This window comes from Rhinolophus ferrumequinum, chromosome 13, assembly GCF_004115265.2.
Source record: "Rhinolophus ferrumequinum isolate MPI-CBG mRhiFer1 chromosome 13, mRhiFer1_v1.p, whole genome shotgun sequence".
Taxonomy (NCBI): Eukaryota; Metazoa; Chordata; class Mammalia; order Chiroptera; family Rhinolophidae; genus Rhinolophus; species Rhinolophus ferrumequinum.
This window is the reverse complement of record NC_046296.1, coordinates 45,079,456-45,106,043: the sequence shown is the minus strand read 5'-3', so window position 1 is coordinate 45,106,043 and position 26,588 is coordinate 45,079,456. Positions and strand designations below refer to the sequence as shown.

General features: G+C 43.6%; 1 protein-coding gene across 3 annotated transcripts in view; it reads left to right on the top strand.

Moving 5' to 3' along the window:
* GALM (galactose mutarotase) overlaps positions 1-26,138 on the top strand; it is a 46,599-nt gene extending 20,461 nt beyond the window's left edge. Inside the window, exons 5-7 of one of the 3 annotated variants that reach the window (XM_033124624.1) lie at positions 22,580-22,721; positions 24,056-24,338; positions 24,953-26,138. In XM_033124624.1, the coding sequence (XP_032980515.1) occupies positions 22,580-22,721; positions 24,056-24,338; positions 24,953-25,030 (503 nt within the window). In that variant the 3' untranslated portion in view covers positions 25,031-26,138. The other 2 variants (XM_033124625.1, XM_033124626.1) reach the window with 2 other exon arrangements.
* The last annotated feature ends 450 nt before the right edge of the window (positions 26,139-26,588 follow it).

The window sequence follows — 26,588 nt, the reverse complement described above, 5'->3', positions numbered from 1 at the left end:
CCCCTGCAAGGCTGAGAGCTCGTTTCACCCCTAGACCAACGTTTGCAGCTAAGCTGTCAGGCTGGATTTGCATGTCAGAAGTTAGTTTAGAGTTGCTTCTTCCAAGCAATTGTTTTCTCCTACTTTAAAAATAAATAAATAAATAAACAGCAGCCCGTAAAGCATTTGCAACTACGTAGGATGGGCATACACACTGTGATTGGGGCATCTTCAGGTCCTCTTGAGTGTGTGCCTGTTTGTTACAGTCAGGCTGCCCCTGTAGTTTCCCAGAAATGGAACTCCTGAAATCACCTTACCAGGACACACAGGTGTGTAGGGATGTTCACAGAGAGCGAGCACTCCAGTCCGGGATCTCTGTGCTTCCACATCAGGCATTTAGCTGTAGGACCTGAGTCTAGTGTCCTGCCTGTGGCAACAAGGGGAAGCCGGTCCTTGGTGCCCTGCTCAAGTACTAAGCCAGCTAAGGACTGACTCACTTTCAGGGATGTAAATCCTACATTTCACCCTTTCGCCTTACAGAACTCTGAGACGTGCAGGCGACCTGTAGACAGCACGGGGCAGGACTAAGCAGGGATCTGAAAGGCATTTACAGCATGTAACCTTTGTTTTTGTGTTTTCTTTTCTTTTAGTTTTGCTGCTCTTTATTTGCAGTAGTAGATAAGGAATTAAGAAAACAAAAATGCATGCTTTGACTAGGTCTTTTGCCTCTTAAAGAAACATTAGAAAAATCTCATCTTATTCTTTTCCTTGAGAAAAAGATACCTTTTATTTTTATAAACATCTACCCAACCCACTCTGTCCCCTGGCCCATCTGTGTTCACTTGCTGCTTTCTGGTTTTTGAAAGCTCATTCTAAAATTACATGAAAGCAACCCCATTTTGACAAAATTAGAATTCTGGTAGGAAAGTCTTACCACAAAGCTGGGGACCCAGCAAGATCTGTGTATTTATTTCAACCTTTCTGGGTTCAACCTACAATGATGTCAATTTTATAATTACTTCCCTAGGGCAGGTGTAAGTCTCTGCCCTGGAGAAATAACAAATTCCAAAGTAGTTTCCTGGTTCAAAGATGGTCCAAACGAAGGCTGTTTTGACCTACATGTTTCAATCTTTTTGGAGCTTCTTCCAGAAAATATCTTTAAACTTTATATAATTCTAAAATATTGGACATAATATTTATTTCAACCTTCCATCAACATGCTTCCTCTTTCCTTTTCAATCCCACCCCTCCCCCACCCAAAATTGTTTGTCATGCTGATTTTTTTAACTCCTAAGTATTTCTGAAATCTGCCTCCTCGATATGTATTATTGATTATATGGCTCCATCCCCATCATCACTGTCCTGGTTTAGTCCATCTTTTCTTGTCTAGATCAGTGCCTGGCTTATATTATGAGCTTCATAAACTGGAATTAGTGAATGAACAAATGAATCCCTCCCTCTAATTGGGAGGGAGAAAATCTCTTTAGAGCTATCCTCTATCTGGTTACTAAAATTATCTACTTAAAATGAAAATCTGACACTGATACTCTCCAGCTTAAACAAAACCTCTTTAGATGGCTCCCAGGCCAGACACCAGCTGCCTCCCGGACCCATCTCCCACGGTGCCTCCCTCACACCCCACCCTAGTTCAGCACCTCCCCTCCTACCTATAGGGACCACCCAGTATCCTTTTCTTTGCTGCATAAACCCCTACTCTTTCTTCAAGGCTTTTCTCCTTAGAAATCTTTCCCCCACTTCCTGGAAACAGTAGATTCTGTGTTGCCCTGGGCTTTTTCTAAGGACATAAGCTGTTTAGAGCTCATCTTGTGACCAGGCCCCCCTACCTTCCCCTCTACAACACAAGCCTACCTCAGATGATCTATCAGGATTTAGTTATAGATCCAAAGTAGAGAGCCAGAAGGGAGCTTAGTCTCCTTGGCTTGAAGCTAGAAAACCAATCGACACTAAACACAAAAATGAAACCAAGTAATAGCTACTCCATACAGAGGTGCTGGGAAAAAAAATGTATGCACATTGAAGAAAGGAAAAAACTGTGTTAAAATTACAATACTCAATATATACAGATAACAAAAGATGAATACAAGTCACGTTTGACTTCTGCAATTACAAAAGGTGCTCAAAGTGGTTACCATCAGCGTACTTTTAACATAGTTTTTTTTCTTTCTTAAAATGTGTGCACTGGTCGCCCAGGTGGCTCAGTTGGTTAGAGCACAAGCTCTGAACATCAGGGTGGCCGGTTCGATTCCCACATGGGCCAGAGAGCTGTGCCCTCCACAACGGGCAGCTGGATGGCTCAGTTGGTTAGAGCGCGAGCTCTTAACAACAAGGTTGCTGGTTCAATTCCCGCATGGGATGGTGGGCTGCGCCCCCTGCAACTAAAGATTGAAAACGGCAACTGGACTTGGAGTTGAGCTGCACCTTCCCCCACTAGATTGAAGGACAACAACTTGGAGCTGATGGGCCCTGGAGAAACACACTGTCCCCCAATATTCCCCAATAAAATTAAAACACACACACACACACACACACACACACACACACACATATGTGTATAATGTGTGTACATTTTTTTGGCACCCTGTGTACATTCTAGGAACCGCTTCTCCTTCCTTTCCCCTGACAGTCAGTCTCGCTGCACTCTTCCCCCTTCTTTACATTTATTTTCAGCATGGTACATTAACACGATACTGTGGGATAACTGGGATTTAGAAAACCTGGATGCAGGTCTCAGTTCTGCTGCCCATCACTGCACCCTCCCGTCAGCCACGAAAACTTTCTGGGCCTCAAACCTCATCTGTAAAATCTCCTTAGATGGCGGTTACATGAGTTAAACTCTGAGGTCCTGTCTGTTTCTAAAACTGATTCAAAGACCACAAGGAACTTGTCACCCAGGCAGTCTTCACCAGTGTGCAAACTTGTGTGTCTGAGAAGATGAAAGAACTTTACAAGCTTCATGAACCCCTGAAATTCTATGTAAAACCCTGCTGAGTTGGTCGCATCGTCTTCTGAGTAGTTCACAGAGGAGTTTTCTGGTCTTTTTTTCCTCCTTCGAGGGAATGATAGTTTATAGTTGTCCTTCTATGTATCACACACATCAATGGGATCATCGTTTTTGAGAATAGCAATCATTTGTTTTCCTTTTTGTAATCTTCAGGGTGGTTTAAAAACCTCTTTTTTTTGTTTTGTTATTTCATCGCCATTAGAATGTCTGAAGGGAGCTGGCAGGCTAGCTAGAGGAGGAAGATGGCACACGGAGAGGAAAATTAACTTCCCCAAGGTTCTACTCAGGAGCAACAGCAGCCAGGACTCTGGGTTGGATAGCCAGCTTCTCTGTTTCTGAATGAATGAAATTGCCTCCCACTATCCACCAGACCCTGGTGCACTCAGGACTCCAGGCCTGGCCATCAGTCTGCCTGCAGGAGCAGGCAGGCACGCTGGGACCTCGCTACGTGGAAAGCCAGAGTGTGGTGTTCTGCTTCTCACCCTGAGCTCTGCAGGTCTGGAGATGAGCCCCTCCAGCTCCAGGTCTGCTCCCCAAGGTTTTCTTTTCCCATTCTCCAGAACCCAATGATATCAAGTACCTCCTATGTGCCAGGTACTATGCCAGCTCTGGAGAAGCAAAGTAGATATGCCCTGCCTGCATGGAGAACATACAGATGTGTATATAGCACAGGTCCTGTCCTCAAAGAAATAGGCCACAGTTAAGAAAGGACTTGAATAACACTACAGAAGTGAAACTGTGATACTGGATCTCATAGAATGTTATTTACCTTAGAGCTGTTTCTTCTCTGACAGGGTCCCTCCTAGGCAGTGTTCAAGGAAGTTCAGTACAGAAACTCTAAGGACGTCTCCTGGTCGCAAAGATACTCTACATGGGTGTGCATTACTGAATCACGCTATGAAATGGTCGCAAGAAGAATTTAATGAGGCCCCAAAATAACTCCCAAAGCTACCTCTGTTTCTTGCTAGAAAACACATCACTGCTACGAGATTGGCAATTATGAGCCAGCGCAGTGGAAATTTGGCAGGAAGGAAGCTCAGAAATTAGCACTTGGCCAGGCATTATGTAATTCTTATGAAAATTTCCGACCAACATCAAGTAAATTTGTCAGGAGAGTTATTTGCTAGTGCTCTGACTACCACCCTTGGAGAGCTGATGGTTTTAATATCCACCCCTGCCCCACCTCAGGTCTGGACACAGCCATCCTGAGAGGTCTGAAGGGGCTGAGAGGTAACTGGGGCTTTGCACCGTGGGCCTGAGGCTACCTCAAGCAAGTTTCCAGAATGGATTTGCATCCAGTTCATGTAACACTTATGGAGTGCCCACTGATTTCTACATGCTGCCTCAGGCACAGGCCATAAAAAGATGATCAGACACTATCTCTATGTTTGAGAAGCTCACCAGGAGTGGAGAAGCTAATGTGGTCTGGGCAGTAGTAGAGATAATACCCGTGGGGCTAAGAGTTGAAGGTGGGAGGAGACTTTCTCGAGATCTGTAAGAAGCTTCTTAAAAATGTCTGTGATGATCTAGCAACAAGAGTGAGAGTCCTGAAGCACTCTTGGTGGGCTGATAACCCAAAAATCTAGAAAGGCAGTTGGCAGGGTGGGGGCTAGACTGAGGCAAAAGAGGCTGGTACCTAGGGTGCAAAGTGTAAGGCAGCACTCACTCTTGGGGTTGTGCATGTGCAAAGTTAGCACCTGAGAGTGAGTGTCTCCTTACGTTTTGCACCCTAGGGTCCTCATTGGCCTCACCCTAGTCCCAGCCCTGCAGTTGGGTGCAGTCACGATGGGCCTTCTGTGCCATCCTAGAGAGCCGGGATTTATCTTTAGATCATATGGGGCTTTGACATGTCTTAAGCCAGGGGATTGCCCTAGCAAGGTTGGCATTTTAGAAATACCACCCAGCAACTGTTGGGGTAGGGCTTGACTGGAGACAGAGACCAGGGAAGAGGCTGTCTTAGTAGTCCAAGTGAGAGAAGAAGAGGACCTCCCCTACGGGCAGATGGAAGAAATGTAGTTTCATAATAGTGTTTAAGAGATGAAATCAGGAGGCATGAATTAAATGTAGTAGATGAAGAAGCAGGAAGGCTGTATGATGACTCCTAGGTTTCTAGGGAGCTCCTGGGCAGTAGAAATGGAGACACCGAGTCATGAATGGGAAAGGAGGAGGAGGAGTTGGCATGGGGGCGGCATGGGGGACGGGCGGGGTAGGGGAAGCTATGGATTTGGTTTCGGACATATTTGAGATTAAGACACCTGTGGGGCATCCAGATAGGAATGTCCAGCAAGTAGTTGGACAGATGGGTACGATGATAGAGGAGAAACGAGAGCGGGAGATATAAATGAGCACATGCTTTGTAGATTAAGCCATGGGATTTTCCAGGGAGGAACCACTGGTTGAGAAGACCAGTGGCTGAGAAAGAACTGCACCCCGAGGAACCCAAGGAAACAACCACCGATAATTAAGGTGCAAGAAAGACTCACACTAAAAGTGCCAAAGGGGATGGTCAGAAGTAGACAGAAGAAAAGGTGACTGAAAGCCTTGGAATGACCAACAGCGTCAGTGCTGCAGAGAGGTCAAACCAGGGAGACCCGGGAAGAGAATCTGGAGTGTATGGGCTGTCGTGGCTGTGACTTCTGACCGCCGTTCACGGAGTGGTGTGGGTAGAAGCCACACTGGGACAGTTGGAGGAGTACCTGAAAGTGAGGCGAGAGAGTCAGCCGCGGTTCCCAGCTAAGGCACCTTGCTTGATGACGGAATCCTGGGCCTCACCGCAGAGATTCTGACTCATTTGCTTTAGCATGGGGCCAGGGTATCTGTACATCTAGAGAAGCTACCTACACGAGCTAAAGGAGGCCATTGGTGTTGAACATGCTTTCAAAAATCTGTGACAGGAAGAAGAGAGGATGCCTCAGTGAGGTGGAGCTGCAGGGTCAAGGAAGAGGTTTTCAGGGGGAGAGGAGTTCATTGAGGGCAAGTGAAATATTTGTGAAAGGCTGCCGAGAATCCAGGTGAGACCTGAGACCGTGAATTTGTGGTGGCCTCAGTCGGTGGTTCCATGGATTTTCTCCAGTTTCCCTCAGCATCATGGATCCGGGAGCACAGAAGGTGGATTGTGGCATGATCCAAAGTTGGGGTTTTGTCAGGTAGGAGGGGCAGGCAGCCGGACAGGGTGTAAGGCAGGTCATTAGGAGTGTTACTAACACAGTGGCTCAGGTCATAGACAGTGGGTCCAGGCAGGTAGCAAGGACAGGATGTAGGGACCTGAATGAAGCCACAGCAGGGGACACTGAAGACCTGGGGCTTGGGGAACGTGGCGTCACTCAGGAAGAGAGCAGGTCTAGTGAGAATGCACGTGTGGGGAGGCTGCAGACACACACAGTGGGAACCTGAACTTTCCACTGGCAGTAAATCCCTGAATACCGTATTGGTGGAAGTCTAGGATGGAAAACTCTGCATGAAAATGCCTCGCATGGGCTCAACTGTGAAGTAAATTGCCTTCTCACCTGAAAACATGTAGCTGGATTTGGCATTTTATGCTTCAAGATGGCATGTAATATCCAAGAGCAGTGCCTTCCCCCACCACAAGTCAGAGTAAAATCAGAAAATACTCAGTGGAAAGAAAAAAAAACAGCAGTCGAAAAGAAAAAAAAAAAAGCTGCAAACTCAAAGCATAGACAGAGGAAAGGGAAAAAAACTGCAGCAGAGATAAGCTTTGGCGTTGTGTGATCTGTGAAAATTTATAGAAATGTTACTTTATCAAAAAAATCCAAAGGTGCTTTACACGTCAACCACTGGAAGGAAGTCAAAATTCCCACCCAGGGTGTTTCTTTTAATTATCATTCTCTTTATGTTGTTTCCTAAAATAATAACAGGCATTCTAGAGATGATTTACCAAGACGGCTTAATTAGGCGTCAGATGAGTACCTGTGCCCACGGACCCCATTACCTCTGACTTCCTCATGCAAATTTGACTGACTGTTCTAAACCCAACTAGATAAAGAAACAGACATAATTGGAGCAGCTGGGCTGGAGGCACAGCTGGGCCGTCCCCATGGAGACCAGGCTCCAGCGTCACTGCTTGCTTCCTATTACTCCAGTGTTCCTTTCCTCCCTTTTCTTTTTTCTTTTTTTTTTTTTTTTACTGAGATGAATGCACAGCACATCTGAGCCTGGTTCTCCCCTAGATGATCTCCACATCCGTGCCCTTCACCTGTAATGTGCACACAAATCATCTAAGGAAGTTGTTAATATGCAGATTCTGACTCTGTTGGTCTGGGGTGGAGTCTCTGGGTCCACGTTTCTAACAATCCCTAAGGGATGCAGTGCTGGGTCCCCGCTTTGAGTAGCTATTTAAAAGGCTCTGCAATGCTATGTCTAGCCTTAAGTGCCCTGTTGCGTTTTCCCTTTTTGGCACCTATTTTTCCCCATTTGCTCCCCTCCCCAACAACGCTGTGTGTACCCCCTTAGCTACTTTTATTTCTGTCCCCCACTGCACCTTTCACACTCCTAACTCTGGCCCTCTTAACAAAAGCCATTGTCTATAGGTCATTCTGCAAAAAGCTACTCTCAATCAACGGCCTTTGTAGGTAAGACAAACTAAAAATTTGACTTCAAAAAAGAGGGAGGAGAGAAATAACCAAATATCACCACGTGTGCTTGAAAGAAACAAACTGCTTTGTTTTGTTTGTCACGTGAGCCCATGGTCCTACAGCCCTGGAGTGTCACTGTTGGAAAGGACCTTCTCTTCTGCAGCCATCACCCACCTGTCCCAGTATTTGAATCCCAGAAGCATGGGCTCTGCCAGCACTCAGGTGCCCCCGGGACAGGATGCTCACTGTCCACCCTGAGTGAGCACGTCAGAAATGCCTTCCTGATATGGAGCTGAATCCCCTATCTACCTAGAGCTGACCCCCACTTGGGCTAGTTGTTGGGTCCCTGCAGAGTAGGCGCGAGGCCTTCAAAGGTCACTGTCATGTCACCCCAGGTCATTTTTTCTTCAGGCAGCACATCCTTGGCTAGTTTTCTTATGCCGCAAGTTGGCCATTCTGGTCATTCTCTGATCCTGCTTCTGTGTGACTCTCTGCCTGTGATGCCTGCACTGCAAAAGGTAACCGAAGACTGTTACCAGTGCGTCACACTCTATGTAACTCGTATTGAACTTACTGCCAACCACATCCTTGAAATCATTTTCACACGTGCTGTGCCTCAGCCACATCTCTCTTAGTTGTAATAATTGTAGTAATTAGTCTTAACATTTGTGAGACTTAGTATAACATGATGGTTAAGAAGCCAGGCTCTGGAACCAGATTGCCTGGGTGGGAAGCACTCTAGGAAGAACCATCGAATTGTTAGTTATCACCATCATGATCATCGTCATGATCACTGTGCTGAGCACTTTGCCTCTATTAACTGTTTAAATCCTCGCGGCAGCTTCCTGAGGTACGGGCTGTCTTATCCCAATTTGGTAAGTGAGGAAATAGAATCTCAAAATATTATGTTTTGTGCCCAAGTTTAGAGTTACAGTCTAAACCTAGTCAGTATCCCTTGGTTTTTGTTTTGTTTTTTGGGGACACAAGTACAGGAACTTATCTGTTGCTGCTATTCATAAATTTCATCTTCTTGTAATCAGTGCTTTACCCCAACTTTGCACTGTCTTTGGGATTTCTGGTTCTGTCATCCCCAGTGAACTGCCTCCGAACTTCATGCTTTCCGTTCTAGTTTGAGAAGAATACCTTCTCTGTCTCCATCTAGACCATGCACAGGTCAGAGGTCACTGGACACCTCCCTACAGATCCTCTTACGGAGCTCAGGTGCTCCATCTCCCAAAGCTCCCTATGCCACCAGCCTGGTCACCCTGTCAGAGAAGCAAAGGAGGTGGCTGGGAATTACTAGTATTTACATAAATCAGCATCTGCCTCCTGGGGAGCATGCTTCCTCTTCCCTTTTAGGTCTCCATTCCAGAATTCTTCCCAGGACAGAGAGCAGCTCCTAAATTTGCAGTCTGTGGAACTGACCTTCTGGGCAGGGCCAGATACAAAGAGTAAGTAGAATGTAGAGTCTGCAGAACCACGTACCAGAGAAAATAACGACTGTGTGGGGCCGACAGTGAAATCTAGGAGGCCAGCCTCTGACTCCACTTATACAAACACGGGCCTTCCATGTTCCGACTAAACCACAGGAAGCTGAGCAGCCCTGGTGGGGCCCGACATTTCTGTGTAGGAGGAGCTTAGGGCAGCAGTCTCGTTAGAAGGGAAACTAGGGCAAGTCTTGAAACTTCGATTGTATGTTTATCCGGGGCGGTTTGCGAGAAGGGGGAGCACTGATGGAGATCAGAGGGGCTGAATCCCCCACAGACAGCCATCTCTTGCCATTGCCACTGTGCCGACTGACCAGAAAGGCTAGACTGATTTCTCCTCTCTCTTTTACTAGTTCTATTCTCTGACCCTGGGCCATTGATGTAATTTGGCTATGTTCAGTCACCATCCCTTTCCCAGTGTCAGGATGTCAGCCACCTGTCCCTGTTGTTCCCCTTTGCTTCCTGTGAAGCCTGACTGTGGGAGCCAGCCTTGTGACTGTTGGAGGAGAGCAGGAGGCCACGCGTCTCCCGTGAGCCTGGGCTCCTTCATCATGCAGTTGTCCCTGGAAACTGCCTGAGCTGCTGTGAAGCAGCAAAACAAGCATGCAGGAAAATTCTTCTGCCCCAGTGTGCTCCCCTTTTGAAATCATCAAGCAAACCCCATCTCTCTGTGCGGTCATGCAGGAGGGCTGTCCCTCACACGCGAGAGCGGTTAGCAGCCATCGGCAGACTGAGCCCCGTGGATCCAGGAGGATTTGGGGAAAGCAGTCGTGGTCTCATAGATCCACATCCAGCCCGAGCAGTGTTCCTGTCCCCAACATGCCATGAAAACTGAGGGGACAGGTGAGGGCGCTCCAGCCAGAAATGGAAAATGCTTCTGACCTTAACGAAGTGAGTCCTTGGTATGGCCTGGAATGGCTGTTGAAAAGGCCTGATTCTGACATATTCTCGTCAGGAAAACACAGTAGGTAAGGGCATGGACTCAAATCCTGACTGCGTAGGTTTAAATCCTTACCAGCTCTGTGATCTTGGATAATTTATTGAACCCCTGCAGGCCTCATGTGTCAAGTGGAAGTAATAATTGGAACTGTCTCATTAGTTGTAAATATTAAATGAGGTAATACATGTAAAGTGTTCAGAACAGTTCCTGGCATTTAGCAAGAACTTTGTAAGTATTAATTATTATTTTCACCGTCATCATCATCATTGACACCAGTTATTGAGTGTTTAATATGTACCAGACACTGCGCTAAGCACATGCATGCCTTGGCTCATTGAACTACCTTATGAAGCAGGTGCTATGCTTCACTTATGCCTCAGTTGAAGAAACAGACATTTGGAGAGGTCAGGTGACCTGCACAAAGTTAAACAGGTAAGCGATTGGTGAAGTCAAGATTTGGAGCCAAGTTTCCCTAACTGCAAAGTCTATGCTATTATCACCCTTGGCTAGAGTTCATACTAACAGCTATATTACTGACTACTTTCTACAGACTGGGCAGGGTGCTGAGCACCTTACGTGCCTTATCTTGTTGAATTTTCATAATCCCATGAGGTACATACTCTCGTTATCCCCATTTCACAGATAAGGAAAGTAAGGTTCAGAAAAGCTAAGCAACCTCCAGATTTTTACAGCAAAGAAAGCCAGGATTTAAATCCAGGCCTGCCTGATTCTAAAATCCACCAAGTCTGACTATCAAACAGGTGAGCAGGATGCTCCTGGGAGGCCGATGACAGTAACGGGTGATCATGACACCTGATATCCACTGCAACCCAGGGGGGCACAGTTTGCCTACTCAGCCCCATTTTTCTGAGCTGTCACTGGGGGCAATTTCCACTTTCTCTGATGCTTCGTTTTCCTGCAGTTTCTAAAAGCTGTTGATTTGCTCCAATTAAGACAGGTTTCTGTGCCTTTCACATGCTAGTTTGTTGTATGTGCTGCAAGAATATGGAGGAATCATAGATAGCCCAGAGGGAGGCGCTGATGTATTATGCAAAGCCTTTACTGAATTGCAATTGGAGGAATCTGCTGCATTTCTTGACCAAACACCTGAGATTATGTGACTGCGTCATTCCACGTGTGCATTTCAGCGTCAGGTTACAAGAAGGCAATTGTTTGGTGACGAGTAGCAGCATAGGCAGAACATACTCAGCAACCTGTAGATCAGCGATTCTTAACCAGACACACGCATGGCTGGGCTTCAGAGGGCCTGGGAACATTCTGTCTGTGTGTATGCATTTTCCTGGAGAGAGAGTCCATAACTTTCATAATATTATCTAAAGGAGTCCATGACTCAAAAACCAGTTTGAAATCCATTGTTCTAGATCTAGAAATCACTGAGAGAGGAAACTTCAAAAAACAAAACACCTGAATTCTTTTTTAATGAAAATGGCAATGCTTCCTGGAGACAGGAATGCACCTTCTTTATGCTATGATGAACGATTGTTCTCTGTATTTCTGGGGAGTGTGTGTGCGTGTGTGTGTGTGTGTGTGTGTGTGTGTGTGTGTGTGTGTGAGAGAGAGAGAGAGAGAGAGAGAGAGAGAACTATGTGCCAGGTACTGGCCTAGAGATAGGACCTCCGTCATAGCCTTATCACATCTAAACCTCACAATGTCTGTATTAGATAGATACCAATATTCACTCTATCTTACAAATGGGGAAACTGAATACTACAGAGGTGCAGAAACTTACCCAAGGTCAGTTAGTAAGTCTGCCTAAATCCTAAGATGTCTTACATAAGTTTGTAATCAAAATATAAGATAAATCATAGACAATGATTTTTAAATAACATACTTAACATTTTTTCGTTTTCTTTTTTAAGGGAGAAAAAAATTATCGGAGAAAACATTTTCCCACCCACCCCCCCAATTTTTTTTAGAAAGTCTACGCCAGATTTTCTTTCCCTTTTCTCTTTTCTCAAAACAATTTTTAATTATTATTATAAACAGAACTTACCTATGCTGAGGACTGTGTGGCGGGACTATGATTTTATTCCTGCCCTTGTTACTGGGTTGTGTGAAGATGAGATAGAAAGGGGACCTGCCAGGCAGGAAAGGCCTAAAAATGAATGAACGTGGCGATTCAGTGACTCTTGGCAGTGACCATCTCTGTTCATCTTCTCAGAGTCAGGCACTGGGGTCACCAGGCAGAGAAAAGCGCTATTTCAGACGATAGGAAATTAAAGGTTTGAATTAAAATTCACCCCAGGTGACTTTTTCTCAGTCAGCCACTGAGAGAGTGTTTGTGCCCAGATGTTACAGAAAAATCTATGTCACTGTCGCCAGTGTTTGATCAGGAGTTCACAAGGACTAATTCATCTACTACTCCATGTCCTAAGTCTTTTGCCCCCCAAATTGTCAGTTAGGAGCCCATAGGATATGTGTAATATATAGAGGGTGCCAAAAAAATGTATACACATTTTAAGAAAGGAAAAAACTGTAATAAAATTGTAATACTCAACATATACCAATAACAAAAGATGAATACAAGTCATGTGTGTACATTTTTTTGGCACCCCCGGTATATTCATCCTGCCCGTGCCCCAAACGCAACGTCACAGGTGACAGGAGTCCATTCCTGTGCTCGTTCTGCCCTGTGCCTTGTCCAGTGAGCCGATCCTGACTTATGCTTCAAGGCTGGGCTCAGGTCACCTTTCCTGACCCCCATGTTTCCGTTAGGCACTGCTCCACCAGAGCTGCTGACTGCCACTCTCATTGCCTCTGTCACACTCTTCTATAAGCTTTTATTTCTTGTGTATCTCTTTCACCAGATTCTAGACTCTCTGAGGTTAGATTAATGCCTGGTACATAAGAGATGCTCAAAAATAAGTAAATTAACCAATTTGTATTTGTTTCTTTCCCCCATCCAAAAGTAATTGCAAGGATTGGTGTCCTTAAGGTAGAATCATTTAAAGGCTCTTTGATGTTAAAAAAGGAGAAGGGGTGCATCAGCCTCCCGGCAGGACTTGTCAGTTAGTGCCAAGAGGTGAAAGCTTCCTTCGCCAACTTACTAGTAGTTATCTGTTGCTATACGATAAATTACTCCAACACTTCATTTATTGTCTCTCATTGTTTCTGCTGGTCAGAGATTTAGATAGCACATGTCTTGTGTCTGCACATGATGTGTACGGCCTCTGCTGGAAGATTAGACCAGGGGCTGGCACCACCAGAAGGCTCATTCACTCACGTGTCTGGCTATTGGTTAAGGACTTTGCAGGGACTGTCAGCCAGCCCACTCCACACAGGCCCTTACAATACAACTGAGCTCCTTAGAACATGGCAGCTGGGTTCCAAGGGCAGATGTCCTGACAGAGAGAGAGCCAGGCCAACGCCACTCTGTATTCATAACCTGACCTCAGAAATCACATAGCATCACTGTGCCACATTCTATTGGTTGAGGCAGTTACAAAGGTCTATCCAGGTCTAAGGGAGGGAACCAAGGCTCTACCTCTCAGTGAAGGAGTGTTGACATGTGTGCCCATCTTTAAAAAATGCTATCAGCCATAAGCAGTCATGTGGAAAAGGTCAAGTTCCTCATAATGGAATATGTGTAAGAATCCTTTGCCCATTTCAGGGAAAGTCTGACTGCAGGCACCACTAAGGACCCACTTGAAGTTACTGTCATGAACTTTGAGGGAAACCAGTAGCTGCATGGGGGTGGGGGAAAGGATATGAGATAATACGAGGTCTGACTATTAAGTTCATGAACTCATCCTAGAAAAAGTACTACATACCTCATTGCTGAATATCACTGTGGTCACCTTCGAAGTACTCCCCTTGGGAAGCTATGCACCCACGCCAGTGCCTAGTCCATCCTTCAAAGCAATTTTGGAACTCTTTTTCTGGAATGGCCATCAGAGCTGTCGTCATATTACCCTTGATGTCCTGAATGTCATCAAAATGTCTCCCTTTCAATACTTCCTTTATTTTTGGGTAAAGAAAGAAGTCATTGGGGGCCAGATCACGTGAGTAGGGAGGGTGTCCCAATATAGTTATTTGTTTACTGGCTAAAAACTCCCTCACAGACAGTGCCTGTGAGCTGGTGCATTTTTGTGATGCAAGAGCCATGAATTGTTGGCGAAAAGTTCAGATCGTCTAACTTTTTCACGCAGCCTTTTCAGCACTTCCAGATAGTAAACTTGGTTAACTGTTTGTCCAGTTGGTACAGATTCATAATGAATATCAAAAACGGTTAGCAACATCATTGCCACAAGTTCGCGAACTTAATTGTCAGACCTCATATGAATCAAGGTAGATGGATTTCATGAAGGCAGTGAGTTTTTCCTTTACTTCCAGAAGACAGGTAATTATAACTGCCAGAAATGCAAATAGAAAGAAGATTTAATGCCTTGTGAGTGATATCTGGAATATTAGAGTCCTGTTTCTAATTATGAGGTCTATATCACCTTCTTGCAAGAAAGAAGCAGCTTTACTGGCCAGTGACCCTTTGTTGAGGTCATCGATAGGCCCCCTTTCTTTTTTTTCTTTTTTTTTTATTGGGGTGACAGTGGTTAGTAAAATTACATAGAGTTCAGGTGTACAATTCTGTATCACATCATCTATAAATCCCATTGTGAGTTCACCACCCAGAGTCAGATCTCCTTCCATCACCATATATTTAGACCCCCTTTCAAGTCACTTCTCATTCCTTGTTCATTGTCGCTCCAACACCACTCTTGTCATAATTTTTGATTATTTCATGATCCATATTGATGATACTCTGACCTCTCAGCTCCTTGACATCCTTTCTTTCAACGATCTTATCCTCCATTCTTTTCAGCTACTCACTCCTGTGGTCACTGGGTCATACCCTTGACTTTGTCATTACCTCTTATTGCAGCCTTCCATGATCACTCCTTAAGATGTTTTATCAACTCCAATAATTCTCTAAGGCCACAGGAACTCACCGTCTCTTGAACCTATCGCCTTTTCACTGTCCCTCACTTCCTCATGACCCCCCCCGCCCCCCGACACCACCACCACCGAATTAGATCAAAGTCCATCATTAAAATCATCCCTATGCATATGCTCTCAACTCGTTTGCCCATTCCCTCTTCTTTGTATTCTCCTAACAAAACCCAATCCTGATTAATCCCACTCTCTCCACCATGCAGCTACTGGTCTCTCTCTAAGTTCAACCTCAAGTGGGTCCTTAGTGGTGCCTGCAGTCAGACTTTCCCTGAAACGGGAAAGTAGAACTGCTGCCTCAGGCCGCTCCTCTGCCCCTGAGCTGTAATCCCATATCTTTGGGGCAGAGCCTAACACCTGCCAGGCATTGCTGCTCAGTCCTAAATGCACACCCAGCCAACCTTCAGAAGAAGAAATTCTTTTCAGAATATAGCTTCTCTTTGCCAACCCCCCAGCTTCTGGTGGCTTCAAAACCGAAGTCTGGTGATGTGACATCCTCTCTGAGGGCAACATTTCCATTTCTGCTTCATTTTCTGTACACTCAGCATCACTGAAAGACCTATTCTGACATCTCCTTCTATTCTTATTACCAAAGCACAAATTCACATATGCAGATAAACCAAAGTTATAACTGCATGTTTCTTTTTCAAATTCTTAGTGAGAAAAATCAAGAACACTTGGGGGTGGGGGTAGAAAAGGCTATAACCAAGTCACTCCAGAGGGAGGTGGAAAGCACCTGGAGAATTTATCACTATGAAGATGTGTCACCTTGGGCAAGTCCCATTAGCTATCTGGGTCCCAACTTCACCATCTGCAAAGTGAGAGAACTAGATAATTCCTAAGTTCCTTTCTAGATCTTTCATTCTGACTTGGTCACAGGATGCTACAACATTCACAGTTGCCCCTGTTTTTCCTGCCTCTACTTCATTCATTCATCTATTTTTCAGTCAAGTAAACACTCTGCTTCATACCCAGAAGGTGCAAAGATAAATAGGATACAATCTTTGCCCTCTAGGGACTCACATTCTTTATAGACAAATAGTTTGATATAATCCCATTATTGTGCCATAATGTGATGCATGTTTTGGGGAAAGTAGGTACAAAGTGTGATGGGAAAAAAGAAGAAAACAGGATGAGTTCTCACTGTGGAGATCACTGTCCTTCGCAGAGGAAATGGCGTTAGAGAATATTCTTAAATGATTCAGTGGACTTTGCCAGAGTGTGGTGGGGGTAGCGGGGCACAGAAAGGACATTCCAGTTATGAGAAAGGGCCCAAAGACTTGGCGAATCTGGGGGACGACTTCCAGGTTTTCCACATGCCTGACCATTAGGCACATGAATGGAATGTATCAGGGTGTGAGGCTGAGAAATAGGAACTTTTTCTCTTGTTTTCTTCTCATTTAGCAAAAATCTCATCTTAGAATTATCCCAAGTTTCTCATTTTTAAAGTCAGGGCTTCTCTGCCATTCTTGACATCTTAGCCTATGCTCTGTGTTATATATATGTTTGTTATACTAAATTTGGCCCTTTTATTTATGCCATCCTCCTGAAGATGTCAAGCATATCATTTATTAAATGTGTGCATGTCATGTATAAGGCAGCAAAGGATAGCAGTTTCAGTTTACAGAGAGAAAGGCTAACATCAAGAGAAATAAGTATTCTTGACTGACCTGGGCCATCACATTGGAATTGTCATAAGGGTTACATTTTGAGACAAGTACAGCTTTAAGAAGAGCTAAATATTATGAACACCATGTAAGGTTAGGGAAGAGAGCATAACGTAAGTTAGCACTCAACATATGGGTTGGTGAGATTAAAATCTTGAGCTCATGAGAATAGCTGCTTCTTTTTCCTGAGGAAACAGCGTTGCCTCTTTAAAAGTCACTGGAGGAGGTGGCTGATCACCCAGACTTCACAGACACTAGTGCCCAGGTGTGTCACTGCCATCCAGGGTTTGGCCTTTGGCCTTAGAGATCCGACAACTTCAACTATTAATTCTCCCCAAGTGGATCAGGGTTTAGAGGACTGACTCGGATCGGATGAGGTGGATGTTTATAAAGCAAGATCTTTATATTGTGTCTCTAGCACCATCTACTGGTAAACAAAAGTGCCCTTGTTAGAATATTTCAAGTCGAAAGTGTCAAAAACCCAACTCAGGTAGCAAAGAGGAAGGAGAAAAGCGGAGAAAGGAGAAGCTCAGATTCTAAGAAACAGAAAATAAAGTACATTATGTTAAAGGGTAACCATGAAAACGAAAATACAAACTTTTTAAAATTATTATAAATACACACACACACACACAAACACAAACAGACCCTATAGTAAAAGATTTTTAAAAAGCAACAACTAGAATTCACAAACACAGAGAGCATACCATAAAACATAATGAGAGAACTAAGAAAACTTAGATCACATATATGTCATATTAATGCCATATAACTCCCCTATTAAACAAAGTCTCCCAGATGGAGTCACAAAGCAAAACCCAATGGAATGCTGTGTGCAAACCAAATGACTCAGAAAGGTTGAAAATATGAGAATTCAAAAGTAAAAGCCAAAGTAGCAAGGAGTGTCAATCCTAACATCAGTACAGGCTTTTTTTCAGGACCAAAACATGAAATTACATAAGACACTTTGTAATGAGAAAGCATGTAGTTCACAGTGAAGGTTCACCAAACTATGACCATGTCCAACTCCATGAAGAAAACCTCAGCAGTTTCCCAAAATATAAGTAATACAGCCAATACTGACCAAGAAATGTTTTGACTCTCTCTTAATAATTCTTGGATCAAAAAGGAAATCAAACTCTGAAACTAGGAATATCTAGAAAAATCACTAAATAATGTAATTATAGTATGTAATGGAAACATACACATAATATATTGGAATATATAATAAATGGAAATATTATAATATACATAGTACTATAATTCTATGTAATGGAAACTCCTACACGTGATATAAAGTATTGCTCAGAAGAAAATTATAACTCTATAAACATATTAATTTTTAAAATGTGAAAATAAATAAATTAGGCAAGCTGTTTGAAAAAGAACAAAATAAACCCAAGAAAGCAAAAGAAAAATTAATAAAAGCCGAAGTTATGATTTTGAAAAGAGGACACAAAGTTAGTACTAATAAATAAAACCAAGAGCTACTTCACTGGAGGAATAAAAGAAAGCCAATAAAGTCGATAAAGCATTAGCTAACCTATTCAATACACAAAATTAGAAATGAGCTGTGGAATCTAAAGAACAGAATAAATGAACAAACAAAACAGAAATAGATTCATAGATACAGAGAACAAACTGGATGAGAGAGGTGAAGGGAGTAGAAAGCACAAATTGGTAGTCACAAAATAGTTACAGGGAAGTGGAGTACAGTATGGGGGATATAGTCAGTAATGTTGTAAAGACTATGTAGGGTGTCAGATGGTTACTAAACTTACCGGGGGATCACTTCCTAAATTATATAAAGGTCTACCCACTGTGCTGTACAACTGAAACTAATATAAAATAATACTGAATGTCAACTATAATTTCAAAAACATGCATATATATGGTCACAGGATGTAAAGTACAGCATAGACAATATAGTCAATAGCTGTGTACAGTGCCACACGGGTAGTCTACTTGTTGTGGTTATCATTTTGTGAGGGGTGTAAATGTCTAGTCATTATGTTGTTTTACAGTCCTGAAACTAATAAAATAAATAAATAAAAGAGAATCAGGGAAGAATAAAGACCTACAGAGCAAAAAAAAAAAGAAAAATCAATGAGATAGGAGTAGTGCTTTGGCAGACAACACTAAATTAAGTATGTTTTAAAAAAAATAGAGATGAGCATAGGCACATAACATAGACAGATGAAAGTGAAAGGATCATAAATTATTTCCTCTCTCAAGTCTTTACGAATAAATATGAAAGTAATTTAGATGAAATGGACAACTTTCTAGGAAAATATACATTTGTAATCGTGACCCCCCCGCCGAAAAGAAATTTTAAATAGACAGATTATTTTAGAGAAAAATATGAGTGCCTACACAGCTGTCTAATGAAATACCTAGGAAAAAAATATAGCACAACCTCCCAGATAAATTGAGTGAAAAGATTAAGATGGAAACAGGCTACATACTTGAGTGTGCGCTGGGTGTTCACTCAGACTCTTGGTATCCTGGATTCTCTGGAAGCAGGCACGAGTAAGAGGTCACAGTGGTTGCTTCTGTTAAAGGAAACCGGATCTATGGGGAACACAGATGAGAGAAATTCTTCTCATTATATGTAGTATTTTGTACCTTTTACATTTGTTGCCTTTTACATTGATTACTTCTACAAATATTACCTATTCAAAAATTCTTTTTTGTAAAAGTAGAACAAAGGCAAGGGAAGTGGAAGCTTTTTAAAGGATGGTTTCAAAAAGAATGTTACTTAATTTTTCCTAAAGCTGACTCTGGTAGAAGAGAAGGATTCTTTTGTGTGCTTTCCAAATTCCTGTTTTTGCGTGGACACTGGACTCTAGGATGGTGTCAGGCCTGACTCTAGGATGGTGTCAGCCACGCCTGTGTCTCCCTCGGGTGCTTGCAAACCCAGGCATGCGTGTATGAACTACAAAGACACCAGTTCTCACATGCTAGGAAGACAATATTTCTGAACAGCAGCTCAGAGTTTAAGGAAAGGATGCCTTCTTAGGCCCAATGACAGGAGACGGATGTTTCCTCTCAGTGTTTAGAAACCTACAAAAGCAGAACACAATGCTTTGATTGACTAAAAGTTCTCATTTTATTTACTTATTTTTTTTTCGGGGTAAGATACATGTTTCTGTTTTTTTTTCTTAGCCTCCTGAGATTTCAGCCCCACTTTGCGTGCTATATCTCTCCCCTAAAAATAAAGTTCCTAAAATACCTCCTCCATCTGACTGCAGGAAAGGAAAAAGTAATTCTCACCCTAAAAGAGTGTGTTAACTACCTAAGGTTCGTATTTACCTTTAAAATATATGACACAGTTCTGGGACAGTAAGAAAACTTTCAAAGGGACTAAAGTGTATCATCGTGCAAGGCCCTGAAATAGAGCCTCTCTCCTCTTTCCCCCTCAAGAAAGAATGGCCAGAGTGCTTTGGCTGCTGCAGAGGATCCTGGATTCTCTGTACTTGCAGCAAGATCCTAGGACCAGAGAGGCAGGGGGACTCCTTACTCCAAAATGGGGGAGTAGGGGTGGCAGGGTGTACTTCTGCTATCATCTGTTCCTGAGGTTTTCCAGCTGAGCTGTTCAGAGCCCAAACTCTTTTCGCTGGGGCTTTTATATGTGTATTTTATAGTGTGTGTGTGTGTGTGTGTGTGTGTGTGTGTGTTTTGAACTTCCTCTAATGATTCCCTCTGAAATAAAGAATTCTGCAAGAAGTGGGTGGGGATTGAAAGTTAGTGATTTACTCCAACTTTTCTTCATTGTACTGATGAAAAAGCCCAGGCTCAGAGCAGGGATTTTATAATCTAACTTAATCTTTCTCTCTTCATCTGAGGCATTCCACCCTACTTCTCTCTCTCTCTCTCTCTCTCTCTCTCTCTCTCTCTCTCTCTCTCTCTCTCTCTCTCTCTCTCTCTCTCTCACTCCAATGCTCCCTATCATCTGTATTCAAGCTATTTCCTCCACATCTTCAACCTTCCTCAACCATTCAACGTAAAATGATCTCACCTCAAGCCTCAGCTCCACCACTGTCGTTTCACCCATGAAATCTCCCATCTGCGCCCCTCGGCCCACCCAGTCACACTGCCTGTCTTCTTTCTTACAGCATGCCACTGGAACATTCTTCACACTGTGATTATGAGTGGCTCATATGCCCATTCCCTCCTCCAGACTGCAAGCATGTTCCATGTCTCATTCGTCAGTGTAGTGTCCCTGCCCAGAGTGCGTGGCATACAGGAGGTGTTTAATAAACGTTTATCGAGCAAAAGTGTGACCAGCTGAATGGCTCCTACTTCGTTGCTCTGGCTCTAACACATTCCAAGAATGTGCTGACAGGGAAGAAGGAATGGTGCCGTAAAGTAACCGGTTTGCTCTCTGGGCTTCCTCATGTTACCCGAACTTCCTTAACTGAACCAAATTCAAAATCTTTGTGTATGTATCCTGTTTGAAATGTCTCAGCCTAGCATCTAGGGAAGAACAGCGCTGAAAGTAAGGAAGAGAATGAAAGGCGATAAAGCAACGGCGCACGATTTTCGGAACAATGTAAAACCCCTATTACAGCCTTGTGGCAAACATGCCTAGAGAACTGTCTGTTAAGAAACGTCCCTCTGCCTTCACTCTCTCGTTGAAATGACTCACAAAGTATCCCGACTTCTCTTTTTTGCCCACAAAGCCCTGTTTACTTTTTCAGTAGTTTTAGTACAATGGAGTATGTGGCAAACTATTTGTACATGTTTTATGAACTCGAAGATGCTATCAGTTATAAAGTTCACCATTATTTCCATACCATGAAGAAAGAAAAACCTGCCAGTTAAATCATGACATGTGATTTCAGAGATTTTAAAATCTGAAAAGGAGTGTCTTAGGTTGATGGAATCCAGTATGTCTATATCACTGGTTGTCGTTTGACATCAAATGATGTGGGTCTCAATTTCCTCGTTTGTCACATGAGCAGTCTGGACCGATGAGCCCTGAGAACGCTTCTGGTCCCAACACTCTTGAGTTCTGTAACACCATGAAGGGTTGTGTGCTGACCACCGAGACAGGGCGCCTGTCCGTGTTCCTTCTGTGCTCTGCCCTTTAAGAGTTGAGGGTCCTCACATTGCAGTGTCCACCCTCAGGACCCCTCACCCATCCATGTCATGGCGAGAGGCTTCAGGATGTCCTGCCTTGATAAGAACCAAGATACTGCTCTTAGAGCTTGAGGAATCTGGCTTACACACGCACACAGTGCTTGCTGACTGGAACTTCTCCAGGAATCACTCCTGGAGACACAAAGCTTTCATTCAAAGAATTGAATCTAAAATTGGTAAATAGTAGAGTGGTCATACATCCCCGTTTGCTCTGCACTGCCCCAATTAACTCACTTGTTCCAGTGGGTTATTATGAACAGCCCCCACTACAGTGCAGTGTGTGTCTACAGGCTAATCGGAGAAGTGATTGGGGAAGAATGGTTGCCCGTGTTCCTTAGGCTAATAATGGCCGAAACTGGTTTGAGAATCACTAATCTCAGGGACATTTTTAGTGTCTGGTTAGCCACTGCCAGGTGCTAATGCTTGGTTATGAACCCTGGGATATTTCAGCACTAAAGTGAGAAATGTCAACACGGTGATGACTCAGTGGTTAGGACAACTGTCACCCTTTATCCAACTTAGCCCTTCATGGAAATTATCTGTATCCTTGACTTTTTTGTACTTTTTTCACACTTGAATGATTCTGAATGTTATTGCTACTCCCTCTTGCCATCAGTAGTATCTTACAGTTAAGTAAATCCAATAATTCATTCTCCTTAGGAACTGGGCTCTTATCTCCTGTACAAATTGAAATGAAGGCTGAGAGGGTAGAACCAGTGGGTCTTTAGAGCACCGTATTTGATTTGGCATTTATCATCCTTTTTTTTTCTGCCTTTTCCTACCAGGAGAAGTTGTACCTGTACAAGGAACTGCATTTGACATGAGGAAGCCAGTGGAGCTTGGAAAACACCTGCAGGAGTTTCACATCAATGGCTTTGACCACAATTTCTGTCTGAAGGGCTCTAATGAAAAGCATTTTTGTGCACGGTAGGTACTTTTCACTTCATGCCTCTGTCGGGAAGAAAGAGATAGCAACCCCTACTTGGGGAGCTTTTCCTCTGGCCATATCAATACCAGTTACTATGCTACAGGGTCCATATACCACATCCCATTGTATTTTCAAAACAGTCCACAGGTGAGCTTTGTAGAATTTCTTCCCCTCCCCCCCATACCATTTTCCCCATCCCCCTGCCTGGTATCCTATCTCTCTTTGCTCCCACTCTCCTTCACTGTGTGTTTTTTAGGGCCCATTTTTTGTTAGAAGCCTTACTTCCGGAGCTCTCTGTGCTTTCTTGACTTGTGATGTTTTCCCTACACACTTCCATGGAAGGTTGGAAGCTGCACTTGTCTGACAGTGCTCCCTCCTCGACCGTGGTCTGCTGGGCATTTGTGTGCACTCTCTGTCCTCCTCACTCTGTGAATCCCTCATCTCATCCACCTCATCTCTGTGCATCCTTGCTCCTACCCCAACACCTCATGCCATGCTTGGCACTAGCAAATAATCAGTACATGTTTGTAGAATGAACAGTTTTTCAATCACGCAGAGAAAATGATTCAAGCTCTAGTAGAAAGATAACTTCAAAAGCCTTCTTTCCCTCAGGGCCTGAGCACCGATCCCAGTGGTGTTCTCCCAGCTCAAGCCTGCTTTCCTCCTCCGCACTTACTCACTGTTCACATTTCTCTTCCCACTGCGCCCACCTGAGGAGACCTCCTGCCTTCTCTCCACTATTCACCTCTAGGCCCTCCTCTTCCCAAACAGCTTTCCCTGAACCTCTTGGTTAACTATGCATTGTGGGGATGTTTTACTTCTCGGTGAGACTGAGAGACCCAGGCCTTTTTTATCTATATCCTTTTGACATCAAGTACAGGACCAAGTAGGTGCTCACCTCTGTAGAGACCTGGTTTGGAAAAAAAAAAAAAAAGGAAATAGTGAACCTAGCAGAAACCCCCAGCAGATCCATTCTAGGGGGACAGCTGACTAGAGCACAGCTTGCTTTAGATGCTTTGACTTAGAAAAGCATCTCTTCTCTTTCAAAAGACAGAACTGCTTGTTTCACCAGGCCAAGCAGAGAGCTCCAATTCTTTGAGAAAGAATCGCAGCCCCCTCCAGGACCCTAAAACTGCCTCTCTTCAGCCTGGCTACCACCAACATACATACATACACCCAAGTCTGTTTGTCCTTACCCAGAGAGGCTAAGATCAGAGTGACAAGTTGCTACTGAAGACCCTTAAAACCACCTGCTCATGCCGCACCTGTGAGGCTACAAGAATTTCCCGCGATGCTCTTCCTAACTTTGTCTCCTCCGTATATCTTGTCCCAGCTCTGTGGCTGGGTCTGATTCCTATAGCAAAGATGCTTCCAGTGTTTATCCGTCCCTGCCTGCTTTTCTGCCCTGGACCTGTGTATATGTGGCTTGGTTGATCTCCAGGGTCCATCATGCTGGAAGCGGGCGGGTACTGGAAGTCTACACCACCCAGCCCGGGGTCCAGTTTTACACAGGCAACTTCCTGGATGGCACACTGACGGGCAAGAGTGGAGCAGTCTATCGCAAGCACTCCGGTTTCTGCCTCGAGACCCAGAACTGGCCTGATGCAGTCAATCAGGTAAAGCCACCTATCGGAGTGGTGGTGTGTTCAAGGTCACACTATATGACAGAGGTCACGACACTCAAGACAGGTCTGTATGATTCAAAACTCCATGTGCATTCTCTTCTCCCATGATACACAGAGAAAACTCAGCCAAGTTACAAACATGACATTGACGTAGTTTTTAAAAATCTCTTATTTTGTCCCTTCAAATCTTCATTCAGTTTAATATTTCTCCTTATCAATACCTACTCATTTTCTGCGACTACACTTTTAAGGTGACCCTGCATATCTTCTTTTCCTTCTGCTTCCTCATAGCTTTTTCTAGCTATTGCCTAGAGTAATGCTCTACAAAGCGCCAGCCTATAGGACGTTTACAGGTTGCACCAGAATGTAAATCAACACACTGCTTCCTTAACCCAGAAAGTCTTGCTACGATAAATTGGGCTTAGTGATGTAGTTGACTTTCATTCTGGCTCAAGTTTTTTATCTCACTGCAAACCAACAACAAACAGTTCTTACACTAACATCTGGTTCACAGAGCTCGTCTAGAGACCAGTCCAGAAGCCATCCTGGCTCAGGGTGCAACCTGGGCTGGCAAAGTGTAACCTGTTCTGTTTTCGCCTTCACAGCCCCACTTCCCTCCTGTGCTGCTGAGGCCTGGTGAGGAGTATGAGCACACCACCTGGTTCAAGTTTTCTGTGGCTTAAGGAAGTGTAAAGACATGACCTGCTCCCAAGCCAGGCTGGGAGCCCCTGCAGCCGCCTGTCTACTGTTTAGAAAGGAGATGAAAATTTAGACGCTTTAAAAGTGATCCTGTGAATTAAAATCATACCAATGGTAGATGTCATGATCAGTCTGAATATTGATTTCCTTCTCCAATGACTGGCTCCAGGCCAAGTCTAATGACCAGCTCTATTCTCTGTGTAATTAAGCCCTAAGCCCTAACCCTAACCCCAAAATGGTACATAGGCCCCTTGTACTGTGTTGGCTCTATCTCTCCACGTTGCCTCTTCCTTTTCTACTTTTCACCCCTCCTTCCTTTGAGCCTACTGTCTCATTCCTTTTCTTTTTCCTACTCCTTTACCTCAAATCATCTTGCCCTTGTGCAGCACTTTGGAGTATTATTTTATACTATTATATACTAGCAATCAGTTGAAATAAAAACAAACAAAAAACACCTGCACCTTTAGAAGACTCCCAGTTCCTTCATTCATCTTTAAATCTGTTAGGCATGGACCTTTGGGAAATGGACTAAGTGTATGGTATGTTCTGGATTCTTCTATGCTGTCCAGTACGAGCCCAGCATCTTCCTAGAGGAAAGCTACCGAACTGACAACCTACTGAGCTTCCCATATTTCCTCTTTCTTGGCAACAACAACAAACCATGTTATAAAATTCATTTCAGCATGAATTTCCCGAGTACCTATTTTGTACATAATTCTCTGCTGAGTCTTTTAAAGGATTCAGGAGGTACTGTCTAAGACAACTATGTTCCCTCAGGGATATCACAGTCTCTCTGGGAGAGACATAACTGATTGTAGCAATTAGATGATGCAGAATTACACCATGACAGAGCTTGGGAGCCCTCAACACGAACTTGGCTTCTGGCATTTACTACGTGGACAAACAATCTAATTTCATTTGGCCTCAGTTTTCTCACTTGCAAGGCAAAGTAGTTTGTTTTCCTCTATTCTAAAAAAAGAATTGTTTTTATAAGCCACGTCTAAAGTGTCATACCCAAGTAAGGATATTCACCTTTAGGGCAGTTGAAAGAAGTTACTGGTATTTTAATTAATTGTGTTAATGAAAGACAATAAAGAGGCTAAGTTTGATTGTCAAGCTATAAATCTGATGGATAAAATTTTGGAGAAATTGATCTTTTGTGGCAGCAATGAGTGTATCCTTTTTCATGAAACACACACATAATAGAGAACTTTGATATGCTGGAAAAAAGACCCTCTACATAGTTTTGAGATATGCAGAGTATGACAACATGTGAGCATAATTGTGGTATTTTATGATGGAATCACTGAATATGTCAGCAAGAAACAAATTTTACTATCTAACACCTGGATACTTTGTTCATATTGAGGTTGTGAAAACAAGCATGGTATTCAATATGAAAAGCATCATATAACTACAGAGTTATTAAAGCCTTGTTGAAAGTGCAAATATCCACTAAAATGCAACACCAAGAATAAGTCTCCAGGCCCCCAGGAGTCCATGCTTTCTTCACCACATAACCCCCTACCCATACCAGACTAG